General features: G+C 33.0%; 1 protein-coding gene across 1 annotated transcript in view; it reads right to left on the minus strand.

Moving 5' to 3' along the window:
• Window positions 1-3,779: 3,779 nt before the first annotated feature.
• Window positions 3,780-22,636, minus strand: part of LOC132724041 (peptide transporter family 1-like) — a 34,089-nt gene continuing 15,232 nt past the window's right edge. The window contains exons 13-22 of the mRNA XM_060708852.1: window positions 19,563-19,687; window positions 18,467-18,548; window positions 16,940-17,056; window positions 12,406-12,567; window positions 11,879-11,925; window positions 8,651-8,791; window positions 6,936-7,008; window positions 5,514-5,645; window positions 5,072-5,179; window positions 3,780-4,745 (exon numbers count right to left, since the gene is read on the minus strand). Of these exons, the coding sequence (XP_060564835.1) occupies window positions 4,518-4,745; window positions 5,072-5,179; window positions 5,514-5,645; window positions 6,936-7,008; window positions 8,651-8,791; window positions 11,879-11,925; window positions 12,406-12,567; window positions 16,940-17,056; window positions 18,467-18,548; window positions 19,563-19,687 (1,215 nt within the window). The 3' untranslated portion in view covers window positions 3,780-4,517. The remainder of the gene's footprint in view (window positions 4,746-5,071; window positions 5,180-5,513; window positions 5,646-6,935; window positions 7,009-8,650; window positions 8,792-11,878; window positions 11,926-12,405; window positions 12,568-16,939; window positions 17,057-18,466; window positions 18,549-19,562; window positions 19,688-22,636) is intronic.

Here is a 22,636-nt window from a genome sequence, read left to right on the forward strand (position 1 = left end):
TGGGTTTTTTAAACAGAAGTTTTTACTATATACATATAAGGAAAATCAATTATCCCTGGGGCGGGGAAATTTTTACCCCAGGGCCCTTATTTGAACAAAATGGTAGACACCCATTAGAAGATGTTTCATGCTAAATATCTTAGCTCTAGCTCTAAAGATTTTTTAAAAGAGAATTTTTTAAGTTTTTACTTTATACATAAAGGGAAAAACAATGACCCCCTGGGGTGGGGCCAATTTTGACCCCAGGGCTTTTATTTGAACAAACTTGGTAGACACCCACTAGAAGATGTTTCATGCTTAATAGCTAAGCTCTAGCTATTTGGGTTTTTTAAAAGAAGATTTTTTAAGTTTTTACTATATACTGTATAATACAAATAAGGAAAATCAATGACCCCACCCCCGGGCGGGGCCAATTTTGACCCCAGGGCATTTATTTGAACAAACTTGGTAGACACTGACTAGATGATGTTTCATGCCAAATATTTAAGCTCTAGCTCTTACGGTTTTCCAAAAGAAGATATTTTAAGTTTTTTCTTTTGGTTGCCATGGCAACCACAGTTCTGCTTGGAATTAAATTCTTTGAATAATTTTTAAAGTTGACTACCAAAGGAACATTTCTGTGAAGTTTGGATGAAATTGGCTTTGTGGTATATGAGGAGATTCCGTTTCAAGTAAAAGTTTACGGACGGACGGACGAAAAGTGATCACAAAAGCTCACCATGTCACTTTGTGACAGTTGAGCTAAAATTGTGAATAGGGCCCTAAATCAATGTACCAAGTATTCTCATCAAGGTGCTCTTTATAGGTCAAGATGGAACGATTCACTGAGAGTAATCTTAAGGCCGCACTTGGTGAAACCTGAAACCTGTTGGGGACTCCAAAGTTGTCAGAGCATGTAACTCCCCACTAAAGAGCTGTTATAGTTAATGTATAATTTGTGTCAAGAAAAGTCCAGTGGCAAACTAACCATCCCACTTTTACAGTTAAACAATTAAAACATAATGATCACAGAAATATACATCAGTCTCTATACTTATAGACCAAAATGAAATAAAGAATCAACGATTATTTAAATGAAAAAACTTTCATGTTGCAATTTTGCTGTATCAAGTCAAGGAATAAAATATCAAGGAAAGGAATAAACAAAATAGAATAAACAAAATAAAAGATGTTTTTTTTTTATTTATGAAAGAACCATGACAATATTTTGGCTGTTTTAAGTCAAGAAATCAACAAAATGACTTTTAAAATAAAAATATTTTCAAATAGTTTGAAGCAAATGGTGTTAAAGGTAGCCAATCTATCCTATACCCTTGGTTAAGGTGATTTCCAGCATATACATATATGTAGTGAGGTAAAGAGTTTTATGTACTGTTTTGCGTAGTGTAAAAACAATTTTTACCATCAAATAAAGCTCAAAATATACACATTAAAATCATAAACACGATAAGGGAACATTACACCATAGAAATAAATAGTTTTTCTTTCTGTAGAATGGACAATGAAGTAATAATTGATTCTTACAAATTACTAAATCACTATAACATTGAATGAATGCACTAAAACAAAAAGGAAACGAAAGGTTGATCAGCTGCTATCTGGCAAGTTAGAAACATTTTGGAAACTGCAATAGGACTTAAAACATGAACTGCAAGGCTTTTAAAAATGAAAATTTTACGATTTTTGAGGCTAAATAAGCCTATAACAAATTTTGATTTGTTAAAAATATTGATTTTTTTATATTGCAAAATTAAATAATTCCTGGTTGCAAGTTTAGGTACACAAATACATAAGCTGGAATGTATATATAAGAAAAATAACACAAAAAGTTACAAGTTTGCAAAAGTAACATCTATCTGTGCATATGAATTGAAAATAAAATACTATAACATAAACAAGAAAAAAATATATAAAATACCAACTACACTATACTACATGTATATAACATAGTAAATGTATAACAGAAAGCTATTTCAACAGCAAACAAATGAGATTCATGCATCAAACAAAACAGAGAACAAAATGAAATTAAGACTAGGAAGGAAAACAAATTTGCATGAACAAAGTCATATTATCAATACACTAGACAGTCAAATTAGAAAAATAAGGCTTTTATTGAAAATACTCAATGAGAAAAAAATTAAGAGACATAAAAGAAAATTATACAGTCTAAAATGTAAAAAAAAATCTTGAATTTCACAAAGTATAAATTCATCTTTTATATCTTATGCACTAAAATTAAAATAAGTATACATAGATATCCACAACCATTTACAACAATCAATAGTTAACAATAGTCAACAGCTAACAATTTCTTGCCATTAAAGTCAAATTTAACAATTATAAATAAATAGAGTATTCAATGGTTCACAACAATTTAAGACCACAAGATGTGTGATTTTGTGAATTAAACATGTATCATTTGCATTTGTAGAACATTTTTCACAACAATACTAACATACTCCACAGTCAGGTAACCACAGACATGTTACCTGACATTGCCTAGGTGTTTAGAATTATGTAAACAACTGCTCTCAGTGCTTGAAAGGAAATGAAGAGCCAGCATAATGTAGAATTTTGTAAGTTCAAAAAGGGCCATAATATTTTGAAAAAAAAATCCTTGTTAAAAGTTATGGGCCTTGGACAGAGAGCTCCTTTTATGCTCTCAAATAATTGTGTGAAGTTTCAATCATTCCTTTCAGTAGTTTTTGGAGGTACCAACTTGCGCGCAAAAACTTAATTAAAGAATGATAACACCTGCAATTTTCTCACCTCTCAGTATGATAATTAGCATATTCACTAAAAACAAATATTCTCTAGATTCCATTAAACTAGTATAAAAATACATAGAAAATAGTCCAGATTTTTAAACCTGTGTCACTTTTCGACATAGGCTAATAAAACTATATATAATGATCACAGATGGACATCAATCTCTGGTGGATTTATTTTTAATCATACTTACTTAAGCTAAATCTTTAAACTTATTTAACCACTCTAAAGTCTGCTCCCTCAAACTAATGGTGACATTTACTAATCAGTACTGGTGTCATTTGAGGAAACATGGTTGTGACCCAGGTAGAGCTTGTACCTGATCTCCGTTGTTTAAGAAGCAGACACCTTAACACAATGCTATTACACACGCTGGTAGATTTTCATAAACAAAAACATAAGACTTATGTAGAACAGCAGAAGAAACTTGAAACTTCTGTTACAATCAATAGTAAAATCAAGCGAAATAACCCGTTCTCACAAGAAAATAATCATCATAAGCAGCAATATCAATTTTGTGACTTTGTACAACATTTTCAGTGAAAATCATGTCAAATCTTAAGTAAAGAAAAACACAATGAAATAGGTACATAAGTAAATAAATATAGTGTAAAATAACCAAATCAACACAATTTTATCATGAAAAATACAACTTCAATCTCACATAATAGTCACATTCTCATACTAAACTAAGCCATAGTAAAAATCACATATAATAAACTTATCATTCAAGTCCATTACTTCCATACACAACTCATTAACACATGTTTTTCAACCCAATCTTTAATTTAAGTTATTTTTCTGACCTTACAATTTGATTTAATTAATAACTTGTGCAGATTTTCAAACCAATCCATCAATCTGCTTTTCAAAAATAATTATTTTCATGAAAAATGAAGGTTATAAACTCAGATACGCCTAAAAGTTCTAGAATATATTTTGTTTTGTAGCATCTTTATTTATGATCAAGAATAAGTTATTATACCTGATACTTGAATATTGCATTAAAATAGCAGAAGAAAAAATGCACTTTTTTAAATCACTTTTTACCTCCCTTTTAAGACTCATTGCACATGTATGTGTGAATAGGTAACATTTGATCTTTACCAAGCTGTAACTTAACAATTCTGCTCTTAAGATGACTCCCTGATATATAATATTTCACCAGAGAACACCAGCAATTTAGGGACTTTAATATTGAGTCTAGTATCATGTTTTTACTATTGCAACATAACAGTCCCGCTGTTTTCAATATATCACAGATGATCATCAATCATGGATTTCAAACACATACAGTAAACTCCACTTATAAAGATATTGCTTATAACAATATACCGCTTACAATGTTGCCGGTGCCAAAGTCCCGACCCTCGTTTTCAAATTGGTGGCTTCTTGGACAGAACAATATCCGAAATATATTGATATAAATTTGGCAGTCCCCTATATATCTTTACAAGCAGAGTTTAGTGTCTCTATTTGTAACTGAGAAATATTCATTAAGTAGTATAAACAATATGTAAACAAAAGCAAGATGGAATTTAATTAATCTTTTTGGTATGATTCAATTGCTCTTTCAGAAAAAAATGCCATGTACAAGCACATATAATTGAAGCATACAGAGCTCAAGTACTTTTCAAAACTTTTTTTTTTTATTGTTAAAAAAAGGTAAAATCTAGTTCAGTTTAAAATACATCTGCAGAGGTACTGTAAAACCTGTTAAAACAGTATAATACAGTGTGTAACAATTAATTTTGAGAAGAAATTGAAATACTGTGCCTAGGAGCAGATGTAGTAAAGCTTTTCAGTGGAAATTCTTCGTCCCCATGTCTTTTTGAACTATTTGTTTCTTCAGATTCTTCACCTAATTCAGCATAATCTAGAGAGTTAGCTTTGTATTTGTAGAACATGGACATTATCATGAAGATGAATGTATCTAAAAACATCAGCACAGCAAATAGGAAGAATTCATACATCTGAAACGAAGAAGAAGAAAATAAATTGAGATATTTACAAGTTATTTCCAACAATAATTGAATAATGTATTAATTTCAATTTAGGGGCTTGAATCAAAGAACCAAGACATCTATTACGTCAGTCTTAAGTAGCTTCCTTTCCATTGTGCTATTGAATGCATAACTTTAGGCAACCATAAAAAACAAATCTTAACATATTCAAAGGATACTGCTCAAAAATACAGTGTATACTGTATTTATTGACAGTGGCACTACAAACTGCTGAACTATTCTTGCTATATTCTTTTCCAAAACAACTCGAGAATTAATTTAAGTCTATGACTTACCTGGGAAGGAATGGAATGTATGTTTGCCACAATTATCACCATCAAATCTCCAAATGATACAGTTAGTAACCACACAGCTTGTACAACAGACTTCAGCGACATGGGGGCCTGGTTTGAAAATGAAAATTTACCATGTCAATCAATCAATTATTCAATTTATCAGATAGGGAGCGTAGATAATTTGGATAGCTTATAAATGTCAAGTCCCATCACTGAACTACAAGTCTAGAACTAAATTTCTAATCTTATTTGATAGAAGACAATCTCTGTGACATGTTAAAGCCATTAACAAAAAAAATAATATATATATATATTTATTTTTTGTGTTTTTGTTATTTTATCATACATTATTTCTAAGGACATTCTGCTTTGATATTGCATTATAATCTCAATCTATAAGTATATTTGAAACACAAATACTCACATAGTAGCATATTTTTACCTGAGAATAAGCAAATGAAAGCCCACTAATTGAGAAAAGAACTTCCCCAAGTGTGACGAGAACATACTGAGGTATCATCCATGCCATTGAGACAGTGTTTTCTGTGACATCCACATATAAATGAACACCAGACTGAAATAAACAACACCAGGTCAACTGTCAAGCTTCATTTCTATACAATATGAGGGGAACAGCTTTTTGAATTGAGGTCAACTGTCTGTTACGAGCCAGGCGTAACGAGAAAGAAAAACCAGCAACAAACTTGTAACAATAACAAATTTATTACAGAAAAATTATCAAAGAAAAATAAAATAACAAATTATGTTTACAAATACCTGAAGTTCAAATAAAAGTGAAAATCTTAAATGTTTAGTCTGATCCTGGAATGATCCTTTTTGAATAACACAATCCAGTTAAATCCAAGTTAAATCCAAGAACACTTTAGAATAAATTCCCACAATAAAATCCACAAGAATAATTTATTTAAAATCCAAGCTCCAATAATTCACTTAATACCCAATTTGAATAATACTCCAAATATATTGATGACTTAAAAAGTAACTGATGACTTAAAACATCACTGATGACTTAAAAGGTAAAGGTAATGAAAAATGTCAATTTATATATATTAACTAAGAAAATTCCAGAAAGGTCTATTAATTGTTCTCAAGTAATCATAATCTAGCAACTTCAACAATAAAGAACATTCCAGAAGTTTCTATCTAAATATAATGCATGAGTTTTCTACAACAGTTAAGAAAGTTCTAGTACATACATGTAGTTAATGTTCTAAAAATAGAACAATGATAATATTTGAAATACCAACTGGTCATATATAAATTATATACATGTAATAAGTTGCATACATAACATGTCGAGCTGTATTTCTAAACAATATATATTAGGGGAACAGCTGTTGGAATTATAAACTGTTATAGAGATCACTTTCAGTGCAGAATTTTTGCAAATAAGAGGACTGCACATTCATACTTGATCGGCACTGAAACCCAATACTTTAAAGGCATTAATATTTTTTTGGTATATTTTAATTCTGTCTTCAAGATAGGATAATTAAGAGTGATGAATGCATAATGTTTGTATCATTTATGTAAAGCATAAAGTTTTAGACAGGGCTAGTTATATTAAAATACAACCAACCACAGGAGAAAGAAAGGCAGGGTATGTAAATCTGCTACCATGATTAAATGCTTTGACCTAAAATGACGAAAATTCAGTCATGCAATTTTCAAGGTCCCTGTGTTCTTAACATGATTTGATTTTTTCAAGTCACAGGTACATTTAAATCTGCACAGCTGTGAGATATTTTCAATTATCATCTATATCTGTCTTAATTTCAATAATTTTTCTATATACGTCAAACACATAGCTGAAACACTACTTACTATATAAGTATATAATTACCTTAGAACCATTGCCATATACTAATGCTGTATACACTCCTCCCATTTTAAGAGTAAACTTTGCGGTAGTGTGTCTATCAAAATAGATAGATCTTCACTCAGTTCATAGATCTTGTATCTAAAATAAAAAGTTCAATGCTGTTCTAATGTTACTGATATAATTTACAAATTAATTTGCAATATAACATAACTGAAATGGTTGCCGTTTGTTGGTATTTGAAAATCACCGTCACTTTTCAAGTCAATAAGGATTTTTCCAGGTTTATTAATTACAGTGGTGGATAAAGACCTTGTGTCCCTCTATTATACAGGGTTCATACAGACCATCCAGGACAAAATTCAAGGAGTTTTCAAGGACTTTTTCAAGTATTTCAAGGACTAAAATAAGTGAAACACTAAAGACAAATATGTGTAAAAGGGCGACAATGTATGAAATTTGTGTTTTACATGCAAATACCAGTTGAAGTACTACCAAATTTATTAAGTTTTTTCTAAGTGTGCAAGATTTTGCAGTAGTTGCTTCAGAGGGTGGGAGTGGTATTGTCAGATTATTGTTATTGTCATCTTTATTCAAGATAGTACTTGCACCTAAACTGAAGAAGCTAGTTATATCCTGATTACATTCTCTCGCTGTTGTGAATTGTTTGTGTTTCTCACTTTAATGTGCGATTTTATAGCGCTTTCACCCATTCCTGAAACGTCTATAACCTTATCACAAGCGCTTCACACCGCCTTTCTTTAATCACCCTTGAATTCTTTAATGAAAAGACATTTTTCTACACATTTTGGCGAGAAATTACACTTCTTCATTTTTTGATGAATTACCCAAACCAGTCCGTGAAATTTACACGTCATGAATATTTCAATCGTGTATTAAAGCCAATACCCGTTCCGTACCGTCTTACTATCTCGTTACGAAGTCGTTTTTTTTTTTAAATTGATGTATATTTGAGTTTTCTTTTGTTTTTTGGCCGCTGTTTTACTCATTTTAGTCGTTTTGTGGTACTTAATAAGGAATTTATGGATTACTGAACAAAATTCCCAAGTTTCCTGTAAAATTCAAGGAGTTTTCAAGGACTTTTTCCCTGGACAAAATTCAAGGAGTTTTCAAGGACTAACCACCAAATTCAAGGACTTTTCATGGCCTGTGCGAACCCTGTCTATACATTATCTTTGGCACATGTTGACACCTGAGTAGAACCACTGGCCTTCCATAAACTAGCTGGGCAACTTCCTCCCAAGACAGGAACAAAGGTCTGTAGCAGGAATGCGATTGGCTATGCCTCTCAACAATAAGATATACGAGCATGTGATGAAATTTTATCTTTTGATGACATTTTATTCAAAAAAACGCTCACACTAAAATGTGTAGGACAGTTGTTTTAAGACCCTCTGAAACACTACAATATAATAACATTTTCCATATATTCTTTAGCACATTCAACCTGAAAGCTATAATGTAAATATAAGTAAAACTTTTCACTCTACAACAATTCTTAAATTTAATTAAAATCTTACATCAAACATGCACTTATAACGTAAAAAGTTTAGCTTATACCACATTTTGTTTCAAGATTTAACATTTTCAACTTTGCCGTGTTGGACTTTCTACAGGGATTCTGTCTTTGTGTATTTTATAATTTACTACTCAATATCAATAATAATTGTATTTACAATAAGAACTTGCAATATAAATAAACTTTTGTTTTAACTTACGAGAGGGGTTCCATCTCTATAAAGTTAGTTACTGTGAAAGGTTTCACATTGATATGCGTACCAATGTCTGTTGAGGCGGAGGTGTCCGTACCCATTGATACAATAGTTAGGCTATCTGCTAGTTTGTCTGTACAAAATATACTGAAAACATAGAAAACTAGAAATGTGTCATCATGCCACGGATGCCCCCGCATGCAGCCAAAATTTCAAATGTTATAATATTTAGTTCCAAATTTGTTTGCACAAATTATTTTTTTCATTCTAAGTTCAAAGCCCTTAAAACTTTTCAATGTTAACACAAACCATTTTTATACAATGTTCAAGGCACTGAAATTATTCAGTCTTAACCATTTTTATACAATGTTCAAGGCACTGAAATTATTCAGTCTTAACCTTTTAAAAATAGCATATTGCATATTTGTAGCCAACATAATGGCTATATACATTTCCACAAAAGTATGAGTGCTGAAACTGAAAGTTCAAAATTTTTCCAACATTCAGGAAAGATAAGTTTGTCTAAAATCATTGAACCACGACCAAATTCAAACTTAAACTGCTTATTCCTAAGATGTATCTATATTATTTTTCAAAGTGAAAGGGACATAACTCTGCCAAAAAAACATCGAACCATGACCAAATTCCAACTTGACCTGCGCATTCCTTTGACATATCCATATGTCAATTTTGAGTTGAATATGTAACACTGTTGGGTTGATAATGAACAGAAACTGTAAATTTCATATCATTTTCAAAGTGAAAGGGGCATTACTCTGCCAAAAATCATTGAACCATGACCAGATTCGAACTTGGTCTGCGCATTCCAAAAACATATCTATATGTCTAATTTGAGTTGAATGTGTAATATTGTTGGGGAGATAATAAACGGAAACTGAAAATTTCATATTATTTTTAAAGTGAAAGGGGCATAACTCTGCCAAAAATCATCGAACCATGACCAAATTTGAAATTGACCTGCGCATTCCTTTGACGTATCAATATGTCAAATTTGAGTTGAATGTTTAATACTGTTGGGGAGATAATAAACAGAAACTGAAAATTTCATATTATTTTCAAAGTAAAAGGGGCATAACTCTGCCAAAAATCATGGAACCATGACCAAATTTGAACTTGGCCTGCGCATTCCTTTGACATATCGATATGTCAAGTTTGAGCTAAATGTGTTGTACGATTGGGGAGATAATGAACGGAAACTGAAAATTTCATATTATTTTCAAAGTGAAAGGGGCATAACTCTGCCAAAAATCATTGAACCATGACCAAATTTGAACTTGACCTGCGCATTCCTTTGACGTATCCATATGTCAAGTTTGAGTTGAATGTGTTGTACCATTAGGGAGTTAATGAATGGAAACTGAAAATTTCATATTATTTTCAAAGTAAAAGGGGCAGAACTCTGCCAAAAATCATCGAACCATGACCAAATTTGAACTTGACCTGTATTTTCTCATGACATATCAATATGTCAAGTTTGAGTTGGATGTGTTGTACCGTTGGGAGATAATGAACGGAAACTGAAAATTTTCATTATTATTTTCAAAGTAAAAGGGGCATAACTCTGCCAAAAATCATCGAACCATGACCAATTTCGAACTTCACCTGTATTTTCTCATGACATATCCATATGTCAATTTTGAATTGAATGTTTTGAACCGTTTGGGAGATATTGAATGGAAACTGAAAATTTCATATTATTTTCAATGTAAAAGGAGCATAACTCTGCCAAAAATCATCGAACCATGACCAATTTCGAACTTGACCTGTATTTTCTCATGACATATCCATATGTCAAATTTGAGTTCAATATGTGCAAGGGTTATTAAGATAATGAACGGAAACTGATGATGACGGAAGGACGGAATGACGGAACAGGGTAACACTATATGCCCCTGCCATTATATGGCGGGGGCATAACAAGTTTATTTCAGAGGCATTTTTCTCTTTTCAATTTTTACTTTCAGTTGCAGTACACACACATGGTCACTGAATGAATATTTTTCAATATGTTTTAAAAGTATGTAAATATTTCTTTCAAAAAAAACAAGCAAGAAACTTTTTTTCTCTTAGCTCCATGAATGGATTTGTGTGTTAACAAACTTATAGCTTCCTACAATACACATCAAAATAGTATAGTTTCACAGAAAATACACCATTCTTTGTACTGAATGTTGCAATATCAGAAGGGCAAAAATCAATTGTCTGTATTGCATAGGTTGTCCCACAGCCTGTACAGACAAATGAAAATTTTCAATAATTAACTCTATAAATATCATACGGACAAGTTAAGAAATGCTTCAAATAAACAAGAGCACCGCCAGGCGGAGCATTATATGCCCGAAAGTGTTTTTTTTTTTATAGTAAGGATGAAGCATTTGTAACACATGGAAATGAAATAAAGTATTACCTCCTTTAAATAGCAATCCACCTATGAAGTTTGAATATTGTGGGCCAAATGGAACTCAAGTTATGCTCCGTAACTGTTTTCAGTTTTAAAGTAATAGTGACCTTGAACTTTGACCTTTTGACCCCAAAATCAATAGGGGTGTTCTACCCAATATGGCCAATCATCCTATGAAGTGTAAACAATGTGGGCCAAATGGAACTTAAGTTATGTTCTGGAAACTGCTTTCAGTTTTAAAGTAATAGTGACATTGACATTTGACCTTGTGACCCCAAAATCAATAGGGGTGTTCTACCCAATATGGCCAATCATCCTATGAAGTGTAAACAATGTGGGCCAAATGGAACTTAAGTAATGTTCTGGAAACTGCTTTCAGTTTTAAAGTAATAGTAACATTGACCTTTGACCTTGTGACCCCAAATCAATAGGGGTGTTTCACCCAATATGGACGATCATCCTATGAAGTTTGAACAATGTGGGCCAAATGGCACTTAAGTTATGCTCCGGAAACTGTTTTCAGTTTTAAGGTAATAGTGACCTTGACCTTTGACCTTCTGACCCCAAAATCAATAGGGGTCTTCTGCCCAATATGGACAATAATCCTATGAAGTTTAAAGACTGTGGGCCAAATGGAACTTAAGTTATGCTCCGGAAACCAAATTGCTAACGGACGGAGGGACAGACGCCAAGGGGTATAACATAATATGCCCAAAATTCTTTCGGGCATATAAAAACAGATAATCAGATTTTGCCGGCCCTGACAAAATGCATCTATATCTATTCAGTAATAAAGACATTTATTTTCTTACCTTAATGCTGCATTACCATGTTTTGGTTTTTCTCTTTCATCTGGAAACTGAAAAAAAAATTAAATTAGATGAAACATTCAAGTATGATAAATTGTATTCTCAAAGTGATTTAAAGAGACTGATTCAGAACAACTCAAGACCACTGGAGATATTTGCACAATACATTTACCCACATAGGAGTTCCTAAACTATCTTATCATATATCTCGGAATAAGATACATCTTTCACTTGTATCTAACCTATTCCTACAATCGCAGGGTTATCATTATAAACAGATTGGCGATCCAGATCATCTGTTAAAATGCTGAGAAAATTGGTTGTATTATCAGTCTGTAGATTAAAATATCCCATTTGACCCTTGACAAAACCTTTGTTTTCGTTGTCACATCTGCATCAGATAACAATAAAAACCCTGCAATCATATATACAACACTTGAATTTGCCAACCTTTAAATTTTTGTATTTTTTTTCTTGCAAGAAAACCATAATCATTTAATCATATCTTGCAGCTTTGAAGAACAACTTACTTGTCCCATTTTCATTTTTCCATCATTCAAGTACAGTATCATTCTATATGCTTCAGAGTCTTTACTTTCAAAAATCTGCTCAAATGTATAATTCTGACCATTGCAGTGAGATTTGGCTGACATTTTGTAAATGCCACTGTCAGCCATAAGGAACCTGCTCATCTGCAAATAAAACATATATAAAACTAAGACTGAAATTTAAAGCAAAGAAATGGACAGGGGATAATTTTGACAGATGTTGATCAATACATATTTCCAAAAATACAAATATTTTGTAATTATCGCATGGTTTGGAACTTTTCCTTTGTTCTTACTAGCCCATTTTACTCAGTACACTTCAATGAGCATTTGAAAACTGTATTGATAGATAACAGTACAGTTTTTTCATTTATTCATATAGGAAAAAACTCGACTGTTATATATCGGTTGAGTTTTTTTTGCACCTTGTATATATCAATGCAGTTTTTTTTCATAGAGGCTCCAATGGGGCAGTGGTAACAACCATTCCCAGTAGCAAAAAAAAAATGGAATCAGTAAAATAAAATAAAATAAATATATAAATAATGAAAAATATTAACAAAGATAATTAATGAAATGAAATTTACTCTCATTTAATCAAAAGGTACATCCGCTGAATGAATTATTTCCACTGAAAATAAGCCCTTTAATCTTGAATCAATCTTGGTAACAGTTTACAATCCGCCTCTAACATTGGATAGCGAAAAAAACTTGAAACAAGAGGGCCATGATGGCCCTGAGGTCGCTCACCTGTATATAGGCCCCCGGAGCGGGGCCAGGTTAAACCCCAGGGCTTTTATTTGAACAAACTTGGAAGACACTCATTAGAAGATTTTTCACAATAATAAGTTTTTACTACACACATGTAATGAAAAACAATGATCTCACCCGCCCCCGTCCGGCTTTTATTTGAACAAACTTTGTAGCGATCACAAGAAGATGTTTCATGCTTAATATCTAAACTCTAGCTATTTGGGTTTTTTCAAAGAAGATTATTTAAGTTTTTGCTATACACATATAAGGAAAATCAATGACCCCCGGGGCGGGGCCAATTTTGACCCCAGGGCTTTTATTTGAACAAACTTGGTAGACACCCATTAGAAGATGTTTCATGCTGAATATCTTAGCTCTAGCTCTTTGAGTTCTTTCAAAGAAGATTTTGTAAGTTTTTACTATATGCATATAGGGAAAATCAATGACCCCCTGGGGCGGGGCCAATTTTGACCCCAGGGCTTTTATTTGAACAAACTTGGTACACACTCATTAGAAGATGTTTCATGCTGAATATCTTAGCTCTAGCTCTGAGTTCTTTCAAAGAAGATTTTGTAAGTTTTTACTATATGCATATAGGGAAAATCAATGACCCCCTGGGGCGGGGCCAATTTTGACCCCAGGGATTTTATTTGAACAAACTTGGTAGACACTCACTAGAAGATGTTTCATGCTTAATATCTAAACTCTAGCTATTTAGGTTTTTTCAAAGAAGATTTTTTAAGTTTTTACTATATGCATATAGGGAAAATCAATTTTGATCCCAGGGCTTTTATTTGAACAAACTTGGTAGACACCTATTAGAAGATGTTTCATGCTGAATATCTTAGCTCTAGCTCTTTGAGTTCTTTCAAAGAAGATTTTGTAAGTTTTTACTATATGCATATAGGGAAAATCAATGACACCCTGGGGCGGGGCCATTTTTGACCCCAGGGCTTTTATTTGAACAAACTTGGTACACACTCATTAGAAGATGTTTCATGCTGAATATCTTAGCTCTAGCTCTTTGGGTTCTTTAAAAGAAGAATTTTTAAGTTTTTACTATATGCATATAGGGAAAATCAATGACCCCCTGGGGCGGGGCCAATTTTGACCCCAGGGATTTTATTTGAACAAACTTGGTAGACACTCACTAGAACATGTTTCATGCCAAATATCTAAGCTCTAGCTCTCAGGGTTTTTTAAAAGAAGATATTTAAAGTTTTTTCTTTCGGTTGCCATGGCAACCAGAGTTCTGCATGGAATTAAATTCTTTGAACAATTTTTAAAGGTGACCACCAAAGGAACATTCCTGTGAAGTTTGGATGAAATTGGCTTAGTGGTTTATGAGGAGATGTCATTTAAAGTAAAAGTTTACGGACGGACGGACGCCGGACGGACGCCGGACGAAAAGCGATCACAAAAGCTCACCCTGTCACTTTGTGACAGGTGAGCTAAAAACTGCCTTATCATAAATATCTGTAATGTAGCTAACGATTCATTTATTTATTTGTTTCTATTACAACAAGAGCCATGTCAACATGGCCATCCCCCGCCGAATGTGTTTGCTCATTGGAAGAATGTATATGTAGTAGAGCGGAATAATTCCATTTTAAGAGGTCTTTTGGTAATGAAAACTGATGGCTATAGTGATTACAGATTTGAAACCTATGTGAATACTGATGGCTGAAAATAACAAAGGGCAATTACTGAAAAATAATGCAGGGTAGGTTATCATTCTTGTGTGCTGCATCCCTCCTCAGTAAAATCTATCCACCTATGAAGTTTCAAGTTGATACCTCAAATACTTTTTGAGAAAAAATTGAATTGAAAAATTAAGTATGAAAAAGAACAAAGGGCAATAACTCAAAAATTATAAAAGGTAGAGTTATCATTCTTGTGCAGTGCACACCTCCTGAGCGAGATCTATGCACCTATGAAGTTTCATTTTGATATCTCAAAGGCTTTTTGAGTTATGCTCTGGACAAAAATTAATTTTGAAAAATAACAAAGGGCAATAACTCAAAAATAATGCAGGGTAGAGTTATCATTCTTAAGCACTGCACTCCTCCTCAATGAGATCCATTCACCTTTGAAGTTTCAAGTTGATACCTCAAATACTTTTTGAGACAAGCTCTGGACAAAATAGCATGAAAAAAAACAAAGGGCAATAACTCAAAAATTGTATAGGGAAGAGTTATCATTCTTGCGCACAACATTCCTCCTCAATAAGATCTATCCACCTATGACATTTCATGTTGATATCTCAAACACTTTTTGAGTTATGCTCCACTCAGGTGAAAAATTAGGTATGAAAAATAACAAAGGGCAATAACTCAAAAATTATGAAAGGTAGAGTTATCATTCTTGTGCACTGCACACCTCCTGAGTGAGATCCTATTAAGTTTCATGTTAATATCTCATAGGCCTTTGGAGTTATGCTCTGGACAAAAATCAATTTTGAAAAATAACAAAGGGCAATAACTCAAAAATTATGCAAGGTAGATTTATCATTATTGTGCAGTGCACTCCTCCTCAATGAGGTCTATCCACCTATGAAGTTTCAAGTTGATAACTCAAATACTTTTAGAGATATGCTCCGGACAAAAATGTCGGACGGAAGGACAGACGGACGGACGGAAGGACAGACGGAAGGTCGGACGGACGGAGACTATTTCTATATCCTCCGCCGAAAATTTTCGGAGGGGGATCAAAAAGAAAACATTATGTCATTGCGATAAAACAGTTATAGTATATGAAACTCGTTTGTTAAGGGGGTATAACACTGGCTGGGGCGACATCTTGGGATGTTTCTGCAAAAAAATGTGTCTCGGCCTAACGGCCTTGCCATTTTTTAGCAGAAACACCCCTTGATGTCGCCCCAGCCAGTGTTATATCCTCGTAACTAACTCGTTTCATGTACTATAACTATTACTTACACATGACCTCAGACTATTATGACAATAAACACATTTAAAAAGTTTCGAAGACACTGATCAAAATACTGTATCACACCAGACGTCCAAAGTGGCCCTTTTAATGCTCACCAAAGTTTAAAAATTGTATTTTAAGAGGTTAAAAAAAAATTCAACAGACAATAAATCACTAAGAGACCAAAAGACAAAGTTACAGGGATGTATGAAATGTCATTTTATGCGTTTATAAAAAAATAATTTCATTGATCTAACAAAATTTGCTATTTATAAATTAATGAATCAGAAATGCCAGAATAATAATAATATCTGTCATATGTTGCTGTTCAGACAGGAATAACCGTCCCGAGGGGACCCGCCCACTGGGTGGTAAAGAGGCTTGCCGAGTTACCACCCATGGGCGGGTTCCCGAGGGACGGATGTTCCGATCCGAACCGCAAACATGTCAGATATTTTTTCTTGCATATTCTTCACCATTATTTCATATTTAAAATGGTTTACCTCAATATGATATATGTTCATGAAAATTAAAGTCATTTTATCCATAACTATTTTCTTACAATAGCGTAAGAACTTACAACTTAAATAACAACGGTGAAATGACGTCATCCTAAGCACATATTTCCCTTCTAAAACGACGTCAATTTAACGCGATACTGGCATGGCTAAAACTCATGGAAATGCCAGTCTACTATGCAAGAAGAATCATTCTGACAACTGTACTGGTTTTACAAATTTACAAATCCACGCAATTATCGGACCCATCCTAACAGCCAATAATTCAACATTAAATTATCTGAGCTTAATCATTTCAAGACAACACAATTACTTACCGATAAACCGCTAATTTTATCTTCATATAAAGAAGATTTAATATCGACACTGCATGGTAGAGTATTGAGAAAAAGGAAACCAGTTTGTCCATCAGTGAGATTTGTATCCTCTGCCATCTGTAATATAAACATACAGCATTATTACAATGAAAATCCTAGTTTTATCAATAGAGGTAATTTCTTTATGAAACCATTACAATAATTGCTTGTTACTTCAGATTCAACACTATAAAATAGTAAAAACTATAAGAAACATTTTGATATCATTTTGCAAGACCTATATTACAGAGGGATAAAAAGGTCTAAAATTTCCAATCCTGACCCACAATCCTATTTGCCGCGAGATTCATTGGCTCTTGGAGTTTATCATTTTCCACCCTCTTGTTTGTAATTACCAAATGTGTTGACATTTTCATCCATTACTGATAATAATTTACATCTTCTTAAACTTTGTCTTTTTTTTTAACATTTTTGCACTTGTTTTTTGTTACTTCTTTTGATTACCACAACACATTTTTGATAATATGGCAGCGGACATTTCAGTTAATTTTCTCGTGTTAAATATGGTCTCAGAAAATCTCGCAAGAATGTCAATTTGCAAGATACAGGGCTGCCAACAGCAAATTGCAAAATCAGCGGAAAATACCCCGGGGGTCAAGGCGGCTGCGCAAGCCCCCTTTGCGGGTCCAGGGCAGAGCCCTGGTGGGGGACCAGGGGGCGAAGCCCCCGGAAGCTCCTGGATTCTGATGATTTGGTATGCCCTCAAATCAATTTCCTGGACTCTAAATTTGACAAATATCTGACATTTTGACTCATTTTTACAACAGACAAGAGCGACAATGTAAACTATAATTTGATTGGTTATTCTAAAATAGAATGCCGGAAAATACTCGATATGACCAATGAGAAAAGCGCTTACAGACGTACCATAGGCGGCTAGCGTAACGATAAAAGCCGAAGCGTGCCGGTTTTTGGGTACTGTATAAAATATGACGAATAAATTTATTGTCTTTGTTGAATTTACATCGATCTCAAAAATGACCCAGGAGCTCACGAAATCCGCGGATTTCCGCGGATCCGCGGAAAATCGGCAGCCCTGAAGATAATAGATAATGTAAATACAGAAATTCAAATGATAAAGAAATTTAGTAATTTTTGCAAGAGAGGATTGCTTCTTGGGTACTGCACTTCTCAATTAGATGTTACAAAATTAAATTTTTTTTCAAGTTTATGTGCTCCAGACAGAAATATGGGAGTCCTCAAAATGGTACTTCAGTGGCTACATTTTTGTTCTCCCCATTTTTTTAAAGCCATATAGAAGAAAGAAATTACCGCAAAAGAACTTACTGATAAATAGCATAAAAGGAAATTGATAGTAAATTTTTGTTCCCATTTCTAGACTGAAAGACCAACAGACAATCCCAATATATCCAGAGGATAATATGGGGGATATATGTTACATATTGGCATCATATTACTAATTTGATTCAATGTATAAAAAACAAAAGAAGTATAATATATGCTTACATCAATTTTAAGTTGTACCAACCCAGCACACACAAAGGCACCTGCAGTTATATACAGTCCAACAACCATTCTCTGTAAGGGTCTGAAATAAAATGTGGAGAATAAATGAGCCGCGTCAGGACAAAACCAACATAGTTGGTTTGCGACCAGCATGGATCCAGACCAGCCTGCGCATCCGCGCAGTCTGATCAGGATCCATGCTGTTCGCTTACCAAATCTACAAGTAGAGAAACTGATAGCAAACAGCATGGATCCTGATCAGACTGCGCGGATGCGCAGGCTGGTCTGGATCCATGCTGGTCGCAAACCCATTATGTTGGTTTTGTCGTGACGCGGCTCAAATATACACTTCAAAACAAAATTTATAACAATCAAGCATTACATTAAATCATAAAGATATTATACAAAGAGGTACACTGTAATTTCATTCTATGATAAAATTTCGTTATAAATGCATGTTGACCAATGTCAAATACCTTTGTTAGGTTTTAAAGATCTTTTCTCTTCTTTTTCTTTTCTTGTGGTATGTGTCCCCCTACCTCATATATCATTTTAAATGAGGGGGTGTCACGTTTAAATCAGTATGGTCGGTTTTTTTGCTGGTTGAAAATTCGATAACCAGTAACCAAGGTTAGTACTTGGCAAAGAGTCGAAAAAGTTTTAAATTGATTTTAAATATTTTATTACTCTTTATGTAACAAGATGTTACAATTTGTTTGTATTTTAGTTGTACTCAATAATGTATTTTTTCCCATCTGATCGACTACAGTATTACCCTAACTGAAAGTAGTTACTCCATATTCGGATATGTATTGTAATCATTTTGAGTAAAAGAAGTTACGAAAAAATGTCATATCTTGTCATAAAGATCAGTTAATGTTGCAAGTAAGGACCGCAAGTTAAACGTTTTAACACGGTTATTAGATTGCTGTTAAAACCGTTATCACTTTTCCTAACCGTAACAAACTATTTAAGATCGCAGTACCACTTTTACTTTTTTGCTAAGGTGTGCAGGCTGACCTTGGTCTATACTGGTGGTAAAGGTTAATCACAATCAGTTTCAGCAGGTCAAGGGTTAAAGCTACATTAAGCTTACCTGTTTGATACTTTGCAGAGGTCCAGAAACGGATAAACCACCTTATCAAATAATGGAATTAAGGCTAAAATCAACAAAGGGTTTAATGCTTGCATCTGATCAGGTTTCACTGTTCCAAATATTCCCTACAAAGTAAGTTGAAGCTGTTAAACTGAAGTGTTTACAAAATGGAAAAAATCTCTATTCAAATTTTTTATATTTCATCTTTAGTTTATAATAATCAGACAAGCCACACAAACACGAACATTTAGTAATTTAATTTAATTGCAAACGTTTCGGCTATATGCCTTCATCAGTGCAAAACATAATAAAATTACCGGAAGCGACGTCATAACGGAACACGCGTTAAACGCGCGAAAAACGTTATGGCGTTTAGCGGCAAAACTATGATAACATGTAGAAACAAATATTTATGCTATAAATAAAGCTGGTACATGAATTAAAATGGATCAACAGTGATACAGATGTCTATTAGACAGTGTTAATAAAAATAAGATAATAGACAAACATATTAATATTCATGTAACCTATTATAAATTAAACAATACTTTATTATTTAGTCCATTTGGAATCATAGTATTTAATAAGGGTGTAACGGTTTACCGGTATACCGATATATTGCAATATGAAAAAATAAATTTCGAACCGCGGTACGATTTTTGGAAAACCGGTATTTTATAAAAATCATCATTTTCAATTAATTGCCTTCTAATTTTGTACAAATTTCACATAAAATCTTTAATTGGCAAATTTTGTTGGCGCCAACGTAAGATAAAAGTATCCGACAACTAGTACACTTAAAAGTCAATAAGCGGCCGCATAATTTGCATAAGCGGCCCAGATTTGAAAGGTCACACGCGACTAGTTTTGTTTATCAAATTGTGTGACACTACTTTCTATTTATTCCTTACATTTTTATTAAGTTTCTACTAAAAATATATACATATAATAATAATATATAAATGTTACTCCATCTTTACATCAAACCATATACACGACAATACGTATTGCAATATATTGCAATACGCTTCAGCAAAATGGCAATATATTGCAATACGGTTTTTGCTGTATTGTTACACCCCTAGTATTTAATATATGGATCCAAAAAGATTCTTTACATAACCGGTCCATGTTGTTGTCTATAATTTCTATAGGTAAAAATGAAAAATCTGACAATGAACACTTATTATCGTTTGATCCGAAATGGATCGCAACATGTGAAACTGGATTAACGTCACAATTTCTTATATCAAATCTATGTTTATTCATTCTGCATGATACATTTTGATTAGTTTGACCTACGAATTGCTTTTTACAGCCTTTACATGTAATGAGGTAAATTATATTACGCGTAGTACAGTTAACATCATTGTGTAAATCAAAAGAACGACCTGTTATGCTGCTATTAAATTGTGAACCAACACTTATATTGTTACAATGTGAACATCTAATTCGTAAACATTGGCTAGATAAAGATGTACGATGAAGTAAAGTACTTCTCATAAGATAATCTCGAATGTTTTAGGACGTCTATATGCTAAAATAGGTTTGAACTTGGTATGTATACTTTTAACGCTTTCCTTATCAAACAAAAGTAATAGATCCCAATATTTATTTAAGATTTCACCAATATTAGGCAGAGATGCATTAAAACATACAGTAAAAGGTATTATTGAACTAGTATTTTTAACGACAGGACTTAGAGCATCATTTTGGGACATGCCTTCAATTTTATAAAACGCTTTCTCAATAATAGATTTAGGATAATTTCTATCAGAAAAATATCTATTTAACGTATCTAAAGACTGCTTAAAAGTACCGTCATCGGAAATGACACGTCTATAACGTTTAGCTTGACTAAACGGGATACCACGCTTACATGATAAAGGATGAGAGGATGTAAAATCTAAATACAAATGCATATTTGTAGGATTGCAAAATATATCGGTAACAATTTTTCCTGTTACGTCTTTAGATACAGAAACATCAAGAAAAGGTACCGAACTTTTAGAAATATTGTAATATTTAGTAATTTAGTAATATTTTTTTTTTTTTTTCTCTTTAGTTTATGAAAGTTTAGTTTATACTTATTTATTCTAGTTTGAATGTGCTGGAAGCATTTCTTATTGAAACACTCTCAAATTGGTTTACCGAAACCAACCAGTACTTAACAATATGTTTCTTACTCAAAGAAACAATGTCTTGCCCTTGACTGGGTTTGAACCCATGCAGCCAGCAACCCTTAGATAACTAGATAACCACTTGGCCATGCCGCCACTCACATTTTATCTTTAATATATCTTAACATAGGGGACTCTAATGAGTTGAGGGTTTTGACATAACAGAACTGAATTTTTTTAGATTTGTGTACCATCTGATATTAATCTGGACCAATAAACTGTGAGCAAAATTTCAGATCATTTTCTTGATCCATTTTTTTTCTCTTCTGAATAAACTTCTTTTTTTTTTCAGAATGACCCCCAAAATGAAAAGCGTTAAATGCTTACATCTCAAATCAGGCTAATAAACAGATTTAAGGTATCAATTTCAAATTTAATGTTCCTCAACATCTAAGTTTTATCCAAGCAAATGGATAACATTAACCTATTGACTTATTAAAAATGAAATAAAACACTTTACCAGTATAGGAAATAATGATTAAGTGGAACTATGAAAAAGTAATCAATAAGTGGAAATATTACTTTTTACATTTAAAGTGAAAATTCAGGCTATACTATTTTAAAGAACAATAATTTATGTGGTGTAAGATACTTAAGGTAAACATTATTTTTATATGGTTATGGTCCAATTATATCATGTGTGATTTGCTTTAAAATCAATCAGATAAAATTGGGGCCATTATTTCTGAAATTGTATCCACTTTTCATTAGTAAGACTGCACCAATACTGTGAAGTTGATTATGAAGTCAGACACCTGTAAAATGTCATTGCTACAGGAAATCAGATTAATGCAAAGATAAGATTAAATATATTTTAACCTTAGTGCAGTAACCAGTTAACTCCTATTAAATTATTTAAGGAGTTAACTCACTCCTGCACTAAAGTGACTGTAT

Source organism: Ruditapes philippinarum, unplaced genomic scaffold (assembly GCF_026571515.1).
Source record: "Ruditapes philippinarum isolate M1 unplaced genomic scaffold, ASM2657151v2 ctg1215_1_1_1_1, whole genome shotgun sequence".
In the NCBI taxonomy this organism is placed as follows: domain Eukaryota; kingdom Metazoa; phylum Mollusca; class Bivalvia; order Venerida; family Veneridae; genus Ruditapes; species Ruditapes philippinarum.